This window comes from Naegleria gruberi (genome assembly GCF_000004985.1).
Source record: "Naegleria gruberi genomic scaffold NAEGRscaffold_46, whole genome shotgun sequence".
Classification (NCBI taxonomy): Eukaryota; Heterolobosea; class Eutetramitea; order Acrasida; family Naegleriidae; genus Naegleria; species Naegleria gruberi.
Genome location: NW_003163281.1, coordinates 1,481 through 18,067, shown reverse-complemented (window position 1 = coordinate 18,067; position 16,587 = coordinate 1,481). Strand labels below are relative to the sequence as shown.

The window sequence follows — 16,587 nt, the reverse complement described above, 5'->3', positions numbered from 1 at the left end:
TGTATCACATTTATTAATTAATATTGGATTATATCCATTTCATACTTTACAAAATGAAAAAATGATTTTAGATTTAAAAATTGAAAATGAAAAATTATTAATTTTACCAAAAACTAAAATTTATTCAAAATCTTTATTTGAAAATTTAATTAATTGTTGGAATAATTTTTCATTATTTAATATTACTAAAAATATTTATAATTCAATTAATTTTACAGGTTTATCAATTAAATTATTAGATTTAACTATTTATTATTATTTAAATAAATTTGTAAAGAAATATTTAGATGATAATTTAATTAATATTAAAAAGGGAATATTTAAATCTTTAATAATTACATCTTTATCAACATTTATTCCATTATTAGTAACACATCCAATTGAAACTATACATAAAAGAATTCAATTTCAATCATTTGATATGAGTATTAATAATAATATGAATGATATAAATGGTAATAATATGAATGATAATAATATGAGTAGTAATAATAATAGTAAAGAAGAGATAGAAGTAAATCATCATTCATTAATATATATCATTAAGGATATTAAAAAACGTGGAGGATATTTATCATTTTATAATGGTTATTTTGAAAATGGAATTAAAACAATTTCACATCCTTTATTAACTTCTTTATTAAAAACTTTAAGTAAATAGATACAATGAATATAATTATAGACTATTTAAATAGTAGTATTTAACAACCAATGCAGTGTCGGAACTCATTTTTTGGTGCAATTTGGTTTGCCAAAGTGGCGGCTGCTAACGGCCGAAGTAAAAATGTCACATTGGGTGACCTAATAAAAAAATTATTTATTCAAAAACTATAAGTATTCACATTGCGATATTTTGAAATTAGGTAGTAAAACACCCATTGATGGATTTTATGAAAAATCATTTGTTGAAAGATTTATTTCGGGATTTTATAAAATAAATATTTAATACTAAAAATAATTCAAAATAGGACGTGATGATTTACTCACTTATTTCAGTGTTTGGTTCAGCACGGTTTCAATTTTATAAAAATTCACATGTTTTTAATTATTAATATAATTGATTTCCCGAGCCAAACGCCGAAATAAATGACTTGTAATTGTTGCAAAGTGGTATGTCAGAAAGTAGGTCGATAATTTTTTTCATTTTTTTCAAGTGTTTTTTATTTAGATCAGTGACAGTTCAATAATTCCACTAGTTAAGAGAAAACAAATGCCAATAAAACAAAGGAAGCATTCAAAGCAATGTTCTGTTTGTTCAAAATACGTTCTCAAGGTTTATTTAAAACCGGAAGTCGATTCTTCAACACCAAAAACGAAGAAATATTGTTGCAGTAAATGTAGAGATGAGTTACGCAATGGTGGCAGTGATGATATTATGGAAGCTGATCAGCATGATGAAGGAGAAGATGGATTACATGGTACCCCAATGGCTTCTCAAATTTCTTCTCAATACAATACGTCTCAAAATCAGCCAAGCTTTCAGAGTCTAGTATATAATGGAATTTTACCTTCTTTTCAACCATTTCCCTCCAACACTACTGACAAAATTTTCCCAATTCAAACATTTGCAAAATTTAGAATGATTGATTTTACCAATCACAATGATTCAGACCTGTCAAATTGTGGACCAATGTTAGGGATGGATTATAATCTTAGGAAAGAATTGGATAGAAATTGTCATATGGCTAGAACTATTCAATCCTCAAATAGTCCCTCATTTCTTATTTATGATTCGAAATTCACTATAATGGATAAAGTAGCCGCTTATTCATTCCTTACTTCTGCAGGATGTTCAATTTCAAAGGATGTGCATGAATGGTTGAGAGAAAAATTGTATGAGCAATTGAGAAATTCAATTCAGACCGAAAAAATCAAATCTGAAATCAAAAAACACACAAAAATTAGAAATTGTCAAACCTACACAGTGGTTGAGAATTCAAATGAGGTGAATGAAATGTCAAAAGAATTTAATCCAAAAGATGTTTCGAATGAAAGAAGTAGAAAAACAAAAAACAAACCAATTATTGAAATTAAAAAGAGTGCTGGTTTACAATGTAACAACTGTAATTCCTTCCATATTACAACCACCTCAACCAGAAAATCCACAACACCAATGAAAGATTTGGAAACAAGATCACGTAATGAAAAAGGAGAGAGAATTACTGAACTACTGAATGATATTTTAGAAGCTAATGGTGAAAATTTAGATTCATATATGGATTGGTATTATGAAAGAAATGAGGACGAGTTTTTTCAAAAATTAACCAATTACGGAGCAACAGGACCAAGATATCTCACGAAATTATATCATCATCTTTCAACTATAGGAATTTCAGAATTGGAAGAAAATCTAAGCCCTTAGGTGCAGTGTATTTCACAGACAAACACTTGATGTCAGATAATCACTTTTATGAATTTTATAGCTATCATCATTTAAATGGAATAACATGTACAATGGATGAATTGAAGAATGAAAGATACAAATTGAATGATGAAATTATCAAGAAATTAAATATATCCTTTTCAGAGAATTGTGTACATGTTGATACGAAATGTGTTATTCAATTAATGGTTGACCTAATCAAAGAAGTAACAGGAGAAATATCTGATATATTAGAATTGAAAAGTTTTTGGGATGGCAGACCAGGTAATGATGTAATTCATGCTTTGGTACCTCTGAACACCAAATTGGCAACCCAATGTAGAAACAATGCTTTCCTCACAGATATGTATCACGGAAAGGAAACAACTGTGGATATTTCTAAATATTTCAACCAAACATTTACCGATCTTAATGAACTCTCGAAATCAGGTTTTGAATATGATTTTAACAATGGAACAACAAAGAAAATTCAAATCAAGGTATATGTTTGTCCTGATATGTCTGGCCTATGGAAAATGATGGGAGAAACATTTGTATGCCCATTCTGCAATGCTACTGCCAAAAACAGACATTTGTGTTTGCAAGAAAAACCTGTCTTTCAAGAAAAACTCCTCAAACATGCAAAATATGACACTCTATTGGATTTTATGGTAGTGGATGTATTACATGCAAAGTTACGCATAGTTGAAAATCTACTCAAGTTAGTACTTGGTCCTTTAAAAAAGGACAGTGTTGAGGCAGTATGTAATGAATTACAGAGATACCCTTTTTTTTCTCAATTCAAGTTCAGAGAGGAATCTAAAAAACAAACAAGTGCCAACAAGCAATTGCAAGAAAAGTTAGAAATTGAACTTCCTTATATTAATGGAACTCAAGCTGATATAATTTTGAAAAATTTTGAATCAATTTTCTTTGAAACATTATCAGATGAAGAGTTTACAAAAGAACATGTGAGGCTATTTACTTTAATGAGAACTGTAATTTATAATTACATGGAAGCACCAACACAGGTACTAGAAAGGACCTATTCAACTGAAGAAGGAAAACAACATTTGAAAAATATGTTAAAAGAGATTGCAGAAGAGTATCAAGACTCCTTTCATTTCGAATTTGGCTATTATGTTCATATTATATTGGAACATTTACCCAAATTGCTGGACAAGTTTGGATCATTAGCAAGATATATGAATCAAGGGTGTGAAGGAATGCATGCTTTGGGAAGATTGATATCAACAAGAAAATCTAATCACCAAGCATCCAACAACAGACCTTCATTTTCAGAGTGTGTTCTTTTACCTTGGAGACGTATTTTTATGTCTACTGAATATAAGAAGCCATGGATTGGTTTGTTAAGAGAGGAAAAAACACTGAGTGAGAAATATATAGCAATGGTAGATTCGTTTTACAATGAATCAAAAGAAATGCTAAAAAGCAGTCCAACAGAAAGTGCAATGGTTATTTTGGATAAATGTCAGAAAAAGAGAGATGAGTTTCAACCATTAACCAATCCAAAAAAGCAGGCTATTAAGAATTTCGATATGTGGGCAAATTACAAAACCAAAGAAAATGAAAAAGAGATACAATAAGAAGAAGATATTGAATTCTACCACAATTACAACTGAATTGGCTTGTCTTAATTGCAACAAACTTCATAAAAAGTGTGATCACTTGAAACCAAAATGTAGTAGGTGTATTAAGCGAGGTGTAGACTGTATAATTCCTCCCCCAAAAGTACGACACAAGAATTCAAAAGTTGTTGAGCCCAATGTTGTAATTTTGGATTGTGGTGAAGTTACTTCTTCAATGCTATTTGATTTTCCCTCACAGCCCAATCAATCACAAACCTCACTGGACATGTTTGATGACGATTCATTCTTGTAACAATAAAAAAAATATCATCACAATGCACCACTCTTTTCAACATGTCAATTTTACATCATCAAAAATCAATTAATTATTACTATTATAATTGTAGTTTTTTAATTGGAGCAATATATCATGATATAATTAATATTAATTATAATATTAAAATTTAAAATATGAAGTTGCGATAATGAAACTAGTTATGAATGTCCGAAATTTAATGGAAATTTTTATAAGGAAAGTATGTAATTATTGTACTTGTTTTAAAGACTATAGAAATACTAACAATAATATCTGATTTATTACAATTTTTTAGACTTTTTAATAATTTACAGTTCAATATCATCTAATCTTGTTGTTGGTATTTCTAATAATTGTAATTGACACTATCTTTAAATATCAAATAATTATTATGCTCATTTATTTGAGAGAAGATTCATCTTATCCAACAATTAGAAATGAATGAAACCACAACTGATAAATTGTATACAATTATCCTTATACAATTTCATATTATCAGTAAGGTAATCAACAAGAGTTGTTTCACTTTATTGAATTATTAATTATGGAGAAAATTTACTTGACGATCAATTGAATAGAACTTGCTATCAAACTCCAAACAAGTACTAACTCATACTAATTTCAGTTTGGCTAGTGTTCGTCCATTTGATTTATTACATATTAACAGTTTATATTTCATCACGAAGAATTATTGATATCACTTCCTGTTCTTACCACTCCAATTAGTGGAAGAGATTAACTTTATTGTAAATTTGGTAAGTATTTATTTGAATGAGTTTACTCAACATTCACAACAAAAAGACTCTAATATTGCTGAAATTGGATTAGAAAACAAGATTTAATGTGAGTGTGTCATGTTTGGAATTGGATAAAATCAAAATTCATATCTTGGATGATGATCAATTGTTTAATTCATGATTAAATTTGGATAGTTTATTGCTGGAATTATACTCGTGGGTCCTCTTTGGTGAAGAACCTCTTTCTGGGCATGCCAGAGGAGATTCCGTGTTTGATGGATTTGTTTCAGGTATGTTATATTGTTTTAGAATATTATCAACTATAATATGAATGTTAATAATCAAATTGTGGATTGCTTTCTGTGTTGGACTTAATAGAACTTCTGATCCTTTGGTTACTTCATTGAAAAAGGTTAGAAATGTAATCAATGAAACAGCAACTATCATATCTAATTCTACCTTTCAAGGTAATCTATTAAGAGAATTTTCATATGCATCAATTATTGGGTATTGGCGATTCTTCCAAAAACTTTCAAAATGTTCATCCAAAATGGACCCAATTCTTCATCACTTTCTATCAATTAGATTCTGCCTTGTTTTTATATTGGAGAAACCACTGTCCACTAACAACTTTCCCATCTTTCATAATATCTTGATGATCTGATTGCACTTGTTTGATAAATGTCAAGATTCAATTTTGTGCTTTGTGAAATAGTTCCCAATACCATCGAAATACTTCTCCAGTACTTTCTGTCTTTTCTAACTTGACTGAAGTTGAATACATTCCAAAGATTCAAACTTTTGTTCAAGGGGCTAAAAGAAAACAGGGTTCAATTAGAGAATCAGCATTCAAAATGATCAATTATCAGAGTCACTGCTTGACAATACTCAATAACTGGCAAGTTAACTAGATAAGGCTTTACAATCATCAGATTTAAAGAATGCAATATTATATTTGAAAATTAATTGGAATATTTGATTTTTGACTAATTGTATGAGGCAACAAAGAGTCTCTATGGAAATTCTACTGGCATTATTATTTTTGAATTAGGAATGTTCATATTTGGAAACAATTACAGAGTAGTGTTTCTGCTGGTGGTGACTCTTGCCAAGCTGTTTCAAAGAGTTCCATAGATATGATTTAATATTTAGAGAAGGAAATACCGTTATGTGAATGCCTTTTCATTAAGATAGAACAAATAAGTGAGTTACCAATTCACTCAAGCTCAAAGATTCACATTCATTTCCATTCAAAAACTCACTCAGTTTGGAAAAGGTACTCAGATTGAAAAGAAAATGATTCATTTGCTTGGTAGCTCTCAACTAAATTCTTATCCAATGAGAAGAGAGGTTTATCTAACAATCTTGATTCCTTCTTCGATTGGAGAATTGTTTTTTGTTGAGATAAACTGAAGAATAATCTGGTGAAACTTGCTGGGAAACTTTGAAATCCATCGACAAGGACTGGAGGGGAAAGGAGGTATCAATGGAGTGTTGAATCTACACAGAATAACTCGATTTGATAATTTTCGTCCATAGCAACTTTTAATGCTCTAAAGTGCGCTTCTTCAACTTCAAAGTCACAGTTTCCTCTTCAATGGATGAAACAAGTATGCAAAGTAAATGGAAGGGTGTATGTTTTCTTTGCATGAAAGGATTTATGAACCTTCTTTGATCTTTCGGTTGTCGAAATAAGCGATTAATGGTATAAGTGTTGAATAATTTTGCAGATATTATCTGTCCCTTTCAATCAAATATTCATGAACCTTTCTTCTATAATTAATGAAATCTGCTCATTTGAATGGTCCCAACAAATCTGATTTCGAACCTATCTATACAATCTCTGTAAATCAAGTGCTAACAGTTCAAATGAAAGGAAGAGAATGTTGGAGGTGGAGATGACGACTGGGAATTTTTTAATGTTGAAAAAACGAACCAGTTGAATCTGAATAGCAAGTGAATGAACTAGTCACTAAGAAATTCGTCTTGGACGAAAGTGAATTCGAACTTGATTATTACACAATATTCCATTGCTAATAATGGTCAAACTCTCTTTACAAATATACTCCTCATTCAATAAGATCTTGGAACTGTTGGTAATATTCTCCAATCATATGTAAGCTCTCAATAACAATACCTTGTATGAGGATTATGAAGCCAAAGTAACAAATTACTCATTTCAAAATGAAATGACATCACTCTTGAATAAGTTGATTTACCTTAAATATTATTCCAGTTTGGATAAAATATTAATAGCTAATTCACTGATAGTGCCAATTGACATCCACTTTTTAAACCCATTTAGACAGTAGTTGTCTTTTCACTAAATTATTCAGAACCATCCTATAAGATAATTTTACAAAATGAAATAAGGGAGACAAATCTTACCTGTTATATAATATAATTCAACGATCCAAAAATTATCTAATTTCTACATGTATCCAAAATTAAAATTAATTCCAATAATTTCAAATTATCCTAAATTCATTCCAAGTACATTAATTGATGAAATAATTCCACTCCAAATCCATTTCCAAATAATTATTTACAAATTTGCAAGTCAGTTCGAAATATTTCAAAACAATATTAATAATTAAGAGAAAATTAAAATTTAATTACTTATCATCCAATAACCAAAATCGAAATTATCGTAACATTTCATTGAATGACAAGACATTTCCCAATTAACATATACTCTGTTATCATAGTCATTACAAACCAATGTCATGGCTGTGTACTCACAAATTTGGAGATAAGATTTTTCCTCATCTGGAAATAGCAAATTGAAAGTCCAATCATAACTTGACTTGAATTTTGGAAATCCACACTCCTTCATAAAGTGATACTTGAAGATACGGGTTGGAACTTTCTCTCTATTAATGGTTTGTTCGATATCAATAATCTCCTTCTTGCAATTATGGTTCAAACACAAAATTCTATCCAAAATAGCATAAGAAATGGTACCTAAATGTAACTTGTATCCCCACTTGACGTCACCTGGTTGCAAATTAGCACAAAGAACCTTGACAGCATCAAAAGAAAACTCATTCCATCTTCTTTCTAAATATTCATACACTTCCGTATCACTATTAAATGGTTTACCAGTTCTTAAACTCATCTCCTTCAAGCAATTATCAAACTCTGCTCTATCAATTGGATTAGGCTTGAACGAACGAATGGATTGAACTTTGGTTTGGTGAGCCTTTACTCTCTTTACCCAAACTGGTTCTCTGAATTTCTTGGAGATATTACTCTTTCTGCTCTTCTTGATTCCTCTACTTGATACAACCCTCCCCTTCGATACCTTCTCTTTTGGTGTCTTGGTTTTCTTCTCTTGTTGTTGTTCAAAGAATTCACGATCGTAATTGATGAAGTAGTTAGTACAGTTTTTTCTACTCTTGATTGTTTTGATGGTGGCTGGCATTTGATTGTTTTTTTGTTGTTTGTTTGTGATGAGTAACCAGCAGAGTGATATGCTAGGTTCAGTGTTGTTACATTTTTTTTTAAAACATTACAAAGACTACCAAATTGCAGGCCCGCCTCTGTATTGTCAAAGGATTCTTACTAATAAAAAATAAAATTCAATTTTGAAATTGATTAAAAAATGTTTTTAAAAAAAATATTGAACAATACATCTTCATCTAATAGTAGTAGTAGTAGAATTGCAATTACTATTGGAAAGAATATAATAGTATCATCATCATCAATATTAAATAATAATAGTAAAAGATCCTTTCATAATAATAGAATGAATTCAGGAGTAGCTTATAAAGTTGTTTCTAACATTCCACAAGATTTATCAGTATGTGTTTATATAATACTTTATTCATCATCATTATCCGATTACTTTAATATTTATTCATATTAATCAATCACCAACATAATCACATCATCATGATCAAAAAATAGTCTGAAACTAAAAAGATTGGTACACATAGTGGATCATTTCATTGTGATGAATCATTAGCAATTGGATTATTAAGTTTATTAAAAGAATATCAAGATGGTATTGTTATTCGTACAAGAGATGAAACAATTCTTTCACAATGTGATATTATAGTTGATGTTGGAGCTATTTATGATGCACAAAAACATCGTTATGATCATCATCAAGCATCATTTAAAGATACATTTGATAATGATAAATTTAATAAGATTAGATTATCAAGTGCTGGTTTAATTTATAAACATTTTGGAAGACAAATTATTGAAGAATTAGTTGGTGAAAAGGCAACAATTGATCAAAAAGATGATATTTATTTAAGAATGTATGCTAATTTTATTGAACATATTGATGTATGTATTATTATTATTTTTATTATTATTTATTAATATTATTTATTAATATACTTATAATAATAATTATAATATAATATTAATATAATATTAAATGATTATTAAAAAAAACATAATAATAGGCCAATGATAATGGTATTGAAGTTTCAGATGGAGAATTGAAATATAAAATTACAACAACACTTCCAAATCGTGTTTCAAGATTTAATCCAAAATGGAATCAACCATCAACAGATGAAAGTTTAAATTTAGGATTTTCTAAAGCAATTGAATTAACACGTTCTGAATTTTTAGAAAGTTTATCTTTCTATGTTGATGATTGGCTTCCTGCTTATCAAATTGTTGAAAGAGCTTTTAATAGTAGATTTCAAGTTGATTCATCAGGTGAAATTGTATTATTTGATCAATTTTGTCCATGGAAAGCTCATTTATATGTTTTAGAAGAAAAGACAAATTCAATTGGATCAATTAAATTTGCTCTTTTCCAAGATGTTAAAGGTGATTGGAGAGTTCAAGCTGTTCCACAATCTGAATCTTCATTTACATCACGTGTTCCACTTCATAAGGATTGGAGAGGTATTAGAGATGAAGAATTAAGTCAAAAATCTGGAATTCCTGGTTGTATTTTTGTACATGCTTCTGGTTTCATTGGTGGTGCAAAGTCTTATGAAAGTGCTTTACAATTGGCAAAACTTTCATTAGAAAGTTCAGTTGAAGAACCAGAACTTAAAAAATCAAAACAAGAATAAACTTGTTTGATGTTACTATTGACATTTCATTCAATTCAATCCATGAATATTGTTATAATATTATTTAAATAGTTCATTATTATTCCAATTCTAGATCCAATTACACTAGATCTTCTACTTGTTATTTAATTGGTTAATATTATCTTTTGAATATAAAATTGAATAACAATTGAATCACTGGTAGTCTTATCATTAACATATTTCATTAATTTGTTTGCTTCTTCAAATCTCTTATTTACAATTAAAGATTTACTAATTTTCAATAACATTTCATCATTTAAAGGTTTTGATTTTTCATTTTGTAAATATTTTGAATATAATCTTGCTAATTTTAATTCAGTTTTAGCATTTCCATTTTCAAAAGCATTTAAATAACATTCAAAAGCTTTAGAATATTCTCCTAATTTCTTATAAATTTTACCAATTAAACTTGCTGAATCTGATTTTAAATAATATTCAAGTGCAATATTTAAATCTTTGCCAATTAATTTATCATTTCCATTTTCATACATTCTTCCGATAATAATAAATGATTCTTTACCTTTACAAAATGCTTTTCTTCTCCACTTTTCTAATAAAATTGTATCAGAATTTAATTGTGGACTTGTTGAAATGAATTTATAAATTTTAAAGGCTTGTTGAATTAAATCATTCACTTTATGCATGGAATTATAAATTGATACCATATTTTCATATTCAGTATGGATTTGAATATATGATAATAGTTTACTACCGTTAATACAAGTGCTACCATCACTACTACTACCATCACCACTACTACAATCATCATTGAAATCAGTTTTACTAGATCCAAGAGTATGAGGATGAGGTTTCATTTTTTTAAATGCTTGTTTTTTCTTCCTTACTAAAGTTTGTTGGAATAGATGATTACAATTTATTTTGATAAAAATTGAAATAGAATAAACATCAGCAATAATAGGTAATATTACCAGTTATTAAGTTTTGCAAAAAGTTTCTGCATCCAGTTTCCATTATAACTCATAATCTTATTAGAATATCAATTTATTGATTGAAACATTTGCATAATCATTGTTTCATCTAATAGAATTTTAAACATTTATTTTAATTTATTCGAATACTTTTTAACAAGTCCATCAACTGAATAAAAAGTTGTAATTCCCAACAAGCCTAGCATTGAGAAGAAGAGTGTCAAGAATCCAGCTCTTCTTTTATCTGGATATGTTATTCCATATAATATTCTTCCAGAGAGATAGGTTAATCCCATGCCACCTGCCAAGACATCATTTTGAGTTATTAAAGCAGTTGACCACATGGAGGTTATGACAACTGGTAGATATTCAAGACCATTCATTTGAATTCTTAAAGCTTTTTCAAATTCAGGATGACCTACATGTAGTACGAAACAAATATTCGAAAGTGAAATTATTAGAAACCTTACCTGAAACAGCAGGAGCAAAAACACCATATTTTGATCTGGCTCTTCCTACCCTCAAGGCAGTGATAACATAATAAATCATATTCAATGAAGAGGCAGTAAATACAAGTGGATACTTTTCAACAAGAGTTTGCTTTCGTTTCTTCTCATACATTGTGTCTTTTTCTTTTGTGCTTTGAATAAATGCACCATTTCAATTTTTTGTGAACTGGAAGGTTTTCAATGATTTGTGAGCTGTTTCTCTCCAAAAGCAACAGATCTATTGGTGAATATGCAATTTTCCTTCCAATTTTAAAATTGTGTTTCCATTTTGAGTTGTGATGAAAAGCCAACATAAAGATAATTGTGGAATAGCTTTTCAAGCTGTTTCTTGGTTCACATCTTTTCTGTGTTAGATTACTCCCATTCCAGCTGTATCTGATGAAGTATTGGTAAATTTTATCAATATATATTATACTATGCAAATAAACTCTTTGCAAAAGCTCTTCCATTCCTACCAGTTATTGAATTATAAGGAGGATGATGATCATTACACCACAATTCATATCTCACAATTACAATCCAAACTAAAATTACACCTGGTAAATAACCACACAAAGTTAATAGGATTGAAATTTTCAAAGCCTTCAGAGTTCCCTTCTTATAAAAGTAACAATCTCTCGGATCCATTCTCTGACTATCAGCTCCATCTATTATATATTCAGAATCGAACATTTTAAAAGTATGAGAATTATTATTCCAACATATATTTCCAATATAATAAATAGCCAAAGGAGGAATGAAGGAGAGAAGAATCATTAGGAAAAAGTTTAAAATACCAAAGATTGAGAGAATGATGATGGTTATTGGAGATGGTGGATGCATTATTTTTTTTTGTAAAATTAAATATTTAAATGTCAGAATGATATTCTTCAGTAGTATTAGTACTATCGTTCCATTGCTTATTATCATTGTTTTTCAGGATTAATTGCAAGCAATCTGAATTGCTAAGAGTTTGTTTATTACTATATCCAAAATTGTAGAGTTCTTTTTGGCTCCAAAATCATTTTACAGTTACCATATTCATACTGAACACCAAAAGAACCAAAGTTTCGCGCCAAAATATTGCGTTACACAAATCTTTGAAAAATCAACTCAAAAAAAATGTCTGCAGCCACAGCCCACCATAACCTTCATCACTATCCCGCCAATCTTGTTGCTTCTATGGATTCATCCTCGGCTGCTGCTGCTTCTGCTACAGGTATTATTAGTGATGGTCATAACATTATTTGTGTGGATCCATCGTCGTCATCATCATCATCAGCAACCTACTATGATCCTGCTGCTACACACATTCAACATCATCATGATGAACAAGCCTACTCTCATACCACTACAACAAATAATCAACTTGAAGAAGCAACATCAGTATCTAAAGGAGAAATAGCCTTTATAATATTACAATATTTAAGAGATTCCAACTTTACAGAAACATTTAAAGCCTTTCAAAAAGAATCTCAAGAATTATTGCAAGATTTTGATACAAATTCATCAATGAAAGGACTTGAAAGTATTCTAACAGAATATATAACACTATCTAATTTACAACATCAGAACAATTATAAAAAGATACTAGTTCAATCCATTTGTAAAGATGTTAAGAAACAACAAGTAGTTTCACATCTTTTAAATACAATGTCAACTCTATTAGAAACTATTTCAAATGATCATTTCATTCCACAATTATTTCCTTCTTCTTCCACTACTTCAACTAATAATTCTACTAATAATACACCTTCATCATCTACTTGCAACTATCATCATCAATGTAATGTTCAGCACCATACTAATCCAAATATCAATAATAATGGTAATACTCCAACAATATCACCTGCTGCTACATCTACAACTCAACCAACAAGTGCTTTAACACCATCTAGTTTATCAAGAGATAGTCATTCAAGTACTAATAATTCAACAACGAATGTAGTAGCACAAAAGAAGAAGAGAGCATCTAGAAGAAAGTCAACTAAAGTAGTGATATCATCATCTACAAGTAGTGCACCACCAATTGTTTCAAGTATAATTCCAACAATAAGTAATTCAAATAGTTCAGTAATACCATCCTCATCAAATATAACACTTCCACTTTCTCAATACCCTCCACCACCAATATTTGTTAGTGGTCAAATGCCTTATATGCATGCTTTCCCACAAACAATGTACTCTAATCCATCTCAAAATCAAACTACTACTACTTCTATTCCATCAATTTCTCAAACAACTTGTAATACTACTTCTATTCAAAAGAATTCCACTACTACTGCCACTACTACTTCAACTTGTACAACTAATAATACTACTACTACTACTACTAATATGCATCATACTAATGAAGAGGTTGAAGAAGAACATGATCAACATGTAGATGAAATATTAAATGATGGTGATGATGATATTATTGAAGTGACACCACCTTCAACACCTCCAAAGAAATTGAATCAATCTATTAATCTCTTAAATACAGGATATTGTAGTTCTACTAATGATGTGAATAATTTTACATCATCAGCAGATGATTTCTTTGGATCACCAAGTTCATTCTTTCTATTTTCACCACCCCATAGTAATCATCAAAATATGAATAGTGTAATTAATTCTGTTACAACAGGTAAAAGAAAACGAGTAGAAACAGAAGATAGTTTATGTATAAATTTATTTGAGTCATCAACATCATCGAATGATGTGGAATCATTCCTATCAAAACTCAAATATGATTGAAATGTTCTTGAATATTGAATAGTAATAAGAGAGAGATTTAAGAGATTAAATGAATGAAATTGATTGTTCATATTTAAACAAATTGAAAGGATCATATTTCTTTTTCAATTCTCTTAATTTGAACATGTTAATTGAATAGTATGCAAATTCATAATCTTTTAAATAGGCATCACAATAATTAACATATGAATGTGGAGATAGAAATGGAACAGTTAAATCATATAAATGATTAATAAATTGTTCAACTTGATATCTTTCATTTCTATTTGAATAATAAATCATATATTGTGCATGATAGAGTGCTAATCTGTGTGGAAATGAACTTTTCACAAGATTAATATCATTCTCTCTAATTGCACCTCCATAGGAATCAAATTGTACACAAATAAAAGATGATGATTGTAATTGTAATTTTGGTATAGTTTCAATGAAATAATCAATTCCTTCTTTTGGTATTTCTTTAAATGCATATGAACTTTTAGTTTTATATAAAATAGGATTTTCAATAGATGGTTGTTTTTTCATTTCATTTAAACAATCTTGTTCATTTTTACATTGTGCATAATCTAATATACTATCATAATAGGAATAAATTTTAAAATTTAATTGATCCATATTTTCCCTACTCGATTCTATTAAATTATTTAATAATAATTTTAATTCATTTTCAGTACCATCTATAAATAAACCTTGAGAGGCAAATGAATTATTAAAAATTGTAAATTGACTTGTTAATCTATTATCTGTATGAGGTGCTAATTTTTGCCAAATATTAAATACTTTATAAATATTATTATAATTATTCCAATGTAAATCATATTTAATTACCATTTTAGGTGCTTTAATTAATTTAAAAGATAATGAAACTATAACACCAAAATTACCATTACCACCACCTTTCATTGCCCAAAATAAATCATTAAATTCATTTGTTTGATTAATTTTTAATAATTTTGAATCATGATTAATAATTTCCATTTCTAGTAAATTATCAATTGCTAATCCATATTTTCTAGAAATATATCCAAATCCACCACCAGATGTAAAACCAGAAACACCAACAGTTGGACATGTACCACCTGTAAATGCATAATTATATTTCCATAAATAGTTATAAATATCAAAATTTCTATTTCCAGGTCCTAATTTTATAAAATTTTCATTTAATTCAATAAAATTAATTAATGAAACATCAATTACAATTCCATTATCAACTACACTATAATATTCATATGAATGTTTACCACTTCTAATTCTAAATGGAATTTCATTTATTTTTACATATTTTATCCATTTTTGTACACATTCTTTATTTTTACAATAAATTATTAATTTGGGATTTTTAAATGGAATTCTTTGGTTCCAATCTAATCTATCAATTGAATAATTTATATTAGTTGAATTTATTATTATTTCATTATTATTATTAAAATTATTATTATTAGAATTATTATTATTATTAATTACTAAATAACAATGACATGTTATTAATAAATTAAATAATATAAATATATTTAATAGTATTATTATTTTTATAATAAAATGATGAGTTTTATTAGAATGATATCTCATCATTTTTTTTTAATTGATTCTACAGATGAAAGTTAATGTGATGTTGATGATTATTTTCAGGAGTTTAATCTCCGAAATATTGAACATTCTACCAAGAAACTATTGATCAAATGAATCTATTCAATCAATAATAATTAAATATACATTGATAGCACAATACGATCAAAGATTTTGATTCACTGTATGTAATCAATCACTCACGTTCCATACGGAGAAATTAAAAAAAAACAAACAAATTAAATTGTTGATCAAAGATCTCTTTTGTGTGGAAAAGTTATTATTATTTAACATATTATTATCATCATAGTTACTACTTTGTGTTGTTTAAAATGTTAAAGTCTAGTAGTAGTAGATTATCTACTAGTATTAAAAGTATTAATATATTAAAATGTAATACTACTTCTACTATTACATTTAATAATAATAGTAATATATTTAAATCATCATCATCATTAATATTTACTAAACATGATCATTACAATAATAATAACAATGTATTAAATAATAATTATCATACTAGTTTTATTATTAATAATAAATTAAAAGAACAACAACAAGAATTAATTAATACTAATAATAATAATACAAATACTACTCAACCATCACAACAACAACAACCATTAGATATTAACAATAATAACACTACTACTACTACAAATAGTACTACTACAACTACAAATAACATTTCTGATGATCAATTAAATACTACTTCTACTCAATCTATTGATAATCAATCAAATAATAATACTATAACACTAATCCATCCAATCAATCTAATCAATCCAATAA

The 16,587-nt window shown here is 28.2% G+C and overlaps 7 protein-coding genes across 7 annotated transcripts; 3 read left to right on the top strand and 4 right to left on the bottom strand.

Annotated features, from left to right (window-relative positions):
* Positions 1-1,210: 1,210 nt before the first annotated feature.
* NAEGRDRAFT_51511 (uncharacterized protein) lies at positions 1,211-3,969 on the top strand (the record flags this gene model as incomplete). The annotated part of the gene is made up of 2 exons (XM_002673449.1): positions 1,211-2,223; positions 2,328-3,969. The coding sequence occupies 2 exons, from the start codon at positions 1,211-1,213 to the stop codon at positions 3,967-3,969; spliced, it is 2,655 nt and encodes an 884-aa protein (XP_002673495.1).
* Positions 3,970-7,615: 3,646 nt separating this feature from the next.
* NAEGRDRAFT_71319 (uncharacterized protein) lies at positions 7,616-8,428 on the bottom strand (the record flags this gene model as incomplete). Its single annotated transcript, XM_002673389.1, has 1 exon — positions 7,616-8,428. One exon carries the CDS (start codon positions 8,426-8,428, stop codon positions 7,616-7,618), a length of 813 nt encoding a protein of 270 aa, XP_002673435.1.
* A 324-nt stretch (positions 8,429-8,752) lies between these two features.
* Positions 8,753-10,081, top strand: NAEGRDRAFT_80897 (metal binding protein; the record flags this gene model as incomplete). The annotated part of the gene is made up of 3 exons (XM_002673448.1): positions 8,753-8,806; positions 8,914-9,300; positions 9,423-10,081. The coding sequence occupies 3 exons, from the start codon at positions 8,753-8,755 to the stop codon at positions 10,047-10,049; spliced, it is 1,068 nt and encodes a 355-aa protein (XP_002673494.1). The 3' UTR covers positions 10,050-10,081.
* Positions 10,082-10,174: 93 nt separating this feature from the next.
* On the bottom strand, positions 10,175-10,885 carry NAEGRDRAFT_71317 (uncharacterized protein; the record flags this gene model as incomplete). The annotated part of the gene is made up of 1 exon (XM_002673388.1): positions 10,175-10,885. One exon carries the CDS (start codon positions 10,883-10,885, stop codon positions 10,175-10,177), a length of 711 nt encoding a protein of 236 aa, XP_002673434.1.
* A 242-nt stretch (positions 10,886-11,127) lies between these two features.
* On the bottom strand, positions 11,128-11,620 carry NAEGRDRAFT_71316 (uncharacterized protein; the record flags this gene model as incomplete). Its single annotated transcript, XM_002673387.1, has 2 exons — positions 11,128-11,417; positions 11,470-11,620. The coding sequence occupies 2 exons, from the start codon at positions 11,618-11,620 to the stop codon at positions 11,128-11,130; spliced, it is 441 nt and encodes a 146-aa protein (XP_002673433.1).
* Positions 11,621-12,609: 989 nt separating this feature from the next.
* NAEGRDRAFT_71315 (uncharacterized protein) lies at positions 12,610-14,226 on the top strand (the record flags this gene model as incomplete). The annotated part of the gene is made up of 1 exon (XM_002673447.1): positions 12,610-14,226. The coding sequence occupies one exon, from the start codon at positions 12,610-12,612 to the stop codon at positions 14,224-14,226; it is 1,617 nt and encodes a 538-aa protein (XP_002673493.1).
* Positions 14,227-14,271: 45 nt separating this feature from the next.
* On the bottom strand, positions 14,272-15,204 carry NAEGRDRAFT_71314 (uncharacterized protein; the record flags this gene model as incomplete). The annotated part of the gene is made up of 1 exon (XM_002673386.1): positions 14,272-15,204. The coding sequence occupies one exon, from the start codon at positions 15,202-15,204 to the stop codon at positions 14,272-14,274; it is 933 nt and encodes a 310-aa protein (XP_002673432.1).
* Between the last annotated feature and the right edge of the window lie 1,383 nt (positions 15,205-16,587).